The sequence below is a fragment of the Lathyrus oleraceus genome, chromosome 1 (genome assembly GCF_024323335.1).
Source record: "Lathyrus oleraceus cultivar Zhongwan6 chromosome 1, CAAS_Psat_ZW6_1.0, whole genome shotgun sequence".
Classification (NCBI taxonomy): Eukaryota; Viridiplantae; Streptophyta; class Magnoliopsida; order Fabales; family Fabaceae; genus Lathyrus; species Lathyrus oleraceus.
Genome location: NC_066579.1, coordinates 70,135,627 through 70,139,947, shown reverse-complemented (window position 1 = coordinate 70,139,947; position 4,321 = coordinate 70,135,627). Strand labels below are relative to the sequence as shown.

At 23.1% G+C, this 4,321-nt stretch overlaps 1 protein-coding gene across 1 annotated transcript; it reads right to left on the bottom strand.

Annotated features, from left to right (window-relative positions):
• Window positions 1-286: 286 nt before the first annotated feature.
• Window positions 287-1,269, bottom strand: LOC127115781 (uncharacterized). The gene has a single exon (XM_051047239.1). The coding sequence runs from the start codon at window positions 1,185-1,187 to the stop codon at window positions 477-479; it is 711 nt and encodes a 236-aa protein (XP_050903196.1). The 5' UTR covers window positions 1,188-1,269; the 3' UTR covers window positions 287-476.
• Between the last annotated feature and the right edge of the window lie 3,052 nt (window positions 1,270-4,321).

The following is a 4,321-nucleotide window of genomic DNA, read 5'->3' as shown; positions in this document are numbered from 1 at the left end:
CATCAAACTAATTTTCCTTTTTATTTTATTGGTTTATGTTTCCCAGATCTGTTTTGTTTTTCTTTTTCTTAAAAATATATTTAACTTTGTGAAGAAAAAGAGAGAGAACAATTTGTCTTCAAAAATTTTAAAACATTTAAATTAATAACTAAGGTTTGTCCTTCTTCAAATATTTATTAGGAAATATTTTTTATTTTACTATCATTCTCTATTTTAGTTAATTTAATTTATAACTTTCCTAGACCACATAGTTTAAATCAGAAAAAGAAAGCAGCGAAAAAAACAATTAGCATAATCTGAGACCAGTTTTTTTTTTTCAATTAAATTTAAACAAAAGAACCATAACAAATCTTAATCCTAAAAACTTTTCACATCTATCACCTACTTTTCTAATCTTCATTTTTTCCTCCTCCTAAATTTAACCCAACATTTTCTCAGATTTACATTTTCCACCCCAAAATCTCAAACGCCAGATCCTACATAGCTTGTAGCGACTCCGACGGCCACAAAACATCCACCGCCGGTTCACTAAAATCAAACAACCCATCCCCGGTCACAAAATCTCCAGCACCGATATTTCCACCCTCTAACTCGGGCAACAACCCGGCTCCAAAACCAAACCCATCATTGCAGGTTAAGTCATCTTCAAACCCCAGAAACCCGGTCAAGTCCACATTTTCCGGTTCAGTCCGACCCGGTTCATCACATGAAACCACTGTCGGAGGTAACCCAAGTTCATCATCAGAGGCCTCGAATAAGTAACCCAAATCATTCTGCATCTCGCCTAAGCCAGTCATCTGAATCGATCCGGTCTGAACCGGTCCGATCTGATCCGGTTCAAAACCCGGAGTAAGAATCTCTTCCTCAAAGCTTTTGATAACCGAGTCAAGACCCACCACCGAGTCACGCTCAGTCTGTTCCGGAACATTTTCAGCATCATCAAGCATATGAAAAATATCATCTTGATGAAGCTGAACATCCGAGTCAAAAACCGAGTCAAGACACGACTCAAACGAGTCAACTCGCGTCAGCTGAGACTCGGACTCGGACGAGTTAACATTAACATCAGAAACAGTGTCAACCTTTCGAATCTTAACTTCAACCGAGTCGACACAGTGAGCTTCTGAATCAACCGAGTCAGATGACTCGTTATGAACCCGCTTTCTCTTGTCGGTGGAATTCTCCATTGGAGAGAAAGAAAATAGGTAGAAAATAGAAAAGAGAGTTTTAGAGAGAGAAAAAGAGAAGTGTTTGGGTGGGAGGAAAGAGAAAGGATGAAGGGTATATATAATGGTTGGAAAGTAAGATAGGGTTTGTCTAATTTAATTTCGTAAGGAAAGATAGTGACAGGCGCGTGCATATCACACTATATAATAAAACAAACTTTATTCACGGATGTCTCGTTCTTTCTCAAACTTATTTTCAATATTAGTATCAAGTTTTATTCAATACGCATCTATCATTTTTCTATATATGTATTCCTCCTCCTTTTCAAATTATACAAGTTCTCACCGTTTCACTTCTATTTTTAAAAAAATCATATAAAATAAGTCAATAAATAATAAAACTTCAAACAGAATATAAATAGGAAAATCAATATTAGTATATTATTAGAAATATAAAATAACTTATAACTCTGTTCCAAAAATAAAAAATAAAATAACTTATAACTTCGTTCCAAAAATAAAAAATAAAATAACTTATAACTTTATATATTTTAAGTTAGTTGTATTATTAAATATGACTTCCTTCTAGGCTTTAATATAAAAAAAATGCTTTTTAAATTTATTGAATAAATAATATATATATTTATTAATATAATTTTCAAAAATAATTTTAAAGTATTACAAAATTTTGTTTCAAATTATTTATAAATATTATTTTTTAAAAACGTTCAATAAACAATTAATTTAAATATTTATTTTTAAAATTTTATTTCAGATATTTTGTCATTTGATATAATTGTTTATGATATCAAAATTTAAAACATTTACTTAAATTTAAGATAATTTCAAATTGTTTTCATAAAAATTATTGTTGAAAAATTTTTCTAAAAAAAAATGAGATTTCAAATATCTTTTTAATATTTAATAATATATATTTATATTACAAAAAATTAAAATTAATCTTTTAATTTTAAAATAAATTTAAAAGTGTTATTATTTTTATAAAAATACAAATTTTAATAAAAATAAAATTAAAAATACCAATTTTGAAATATCATTTTCATTATTAATAAAAACAAAAAATTGAAAATATAGAATCGAAAGTTATATAAATAATTTAAATTAAATTATATCTTTGTAAAATAAATTTTATTATTGTTTTTAAATTGAAAAAATTCATTAAATTTTAAATAAATTATTTTTATAAATGAATCATTTGTTTGAAATAAGAATAAATGTATTTTTAATTTAACTTACAATTTTAATCTATTAATTTTACCTTACTTATGAAATTAGCATATATTTTAATCTGTCAACATGAAACTTATTTTATTTTAATTAATAATTATTTTAATTTATTTAGTAAAATTATAGGGTTTTTTTTAATATATTATATCCTTTCGATTTTAGTTGTTTGTTTGCATATTCTTCAAATCCTTTTAATGATATGATTGATGAATAATAAAAAAAGAAACTAACAAATAAATACTACGTATTACTGTTATTGTAAATGGACAATTATATTGAAAAAAAAATATAAATAAGATATTTTTTAAGAGAAAGATGAAATAATAATTACTTTTAGTTAAAAGTCAAAGTCTTTATTTTTAAATATCAAATATTCTATTTTATTCTATATCACAAATTTTTTTTTATAGTTATTTAGTATAATTTAATTTATATCATTATTATTGATTTTATAATTTAAAATTTTATTTTAAGTTTACATGTATATTTAAATATATTTAATATCATTTAAAATAAATTTGACGCACAACAATTGTCTTACTAAATAAATTATGGTAATAATTTTGAATAGTGTGTCATTTGTGAAAGTCACATTTTATCATATTTGAATCTTTATTAAACCTTACAAATCAACTATAAATATACTAAATAAAAAATTGACTAAATTATGTGTGAAAGTCAAAAGTTTTCAAATTTAAACTAATTAAAGTAAAAAATCAAATTTGTAATTAAAAAATTTTAAGTAAATAAAATTAAATATTAATTATTTAAAAATTAATTTTGTTTACACAATACTCCCTCCGTTTCTTTATAACGGTCATTTTTGAGTAAAATTTTTATTTCTTTTTATTTGTCGTTTTCAAAATTTAAGGCATTATTAATTATTATTTTTGTTAAAATTATTCTTAATTATTTATTGAAACGAGAGAAAAGATCAAACAATTAAGAGTACTGTACGTAAAACAATAATTATATAATAAAAATTATTATCTTCATTGATATTCGAAAAAAATAAAAAATAAAAATAATTAAAAATGAACGGAAAGAGTATTAATATTCAACAAAGGATAAGTGACAGAAAATTTTCCTTATTACTATGCTTTTTCTTTTGGTGTATGTATAAAAGTTGGGTGTCTAAAGTTTAAAATGAAAATTTTATCCCAAATTCATACTTTTATTTCTATACCTCTGTATTTTTTAAAAATATTAATTTTATTTTTATATACTTTTAATTAATTTATTATTTTTAGAAAAAGTAACTTTTATTTTATATTTCGAGAAACTTTCAGAGTTTCGTTAATTCTTTAATATTTTATGAATTTTATTTTATATATTGAAAGACTTTTCAAAAGAATTTCAGTAATTAATTTTTAAGATTAATTTTTATTTTATAAATTTCAAGGCTTTTCAAAAGTATTCTGATAGTCAATTTTTTAACTTTTATTTTTCATACCGGAAAATTTTTCAAAAAAATTTCGATTGTCATTTTTTACTTTTATTTTATATATCGGAAGACTTTGCAAAAGAGTTCAATAATCAATTTTTTAAAATAGTTTTTAACTATTATTTTGGATACCGTACGAATTTGCAAAAGAATTCATATAGTCAGTTTTTTATATTTTTTCTTTTATTTTGCGTACAGTAAGATTTTGCAAAAAAATTAGGTATTCATTTTAAAATTATTTCTTAACTTTTATTGTGTATTGGAGTATTTTTCAAAAGAGTTTTGGTAGTCAATGTTTAATATTAATTTTTTGTGTATCGGAAGGCTTTGTAAAAAAAATCGATAATCAATTTTTTTACATTTTTATTATATTTTTAAACATTTAATAAATTATCTATATGAAGGACATTTTGATAAAAAGTTATATAATATATAAATGATGGAGTATCCTATAAAAGTTTTA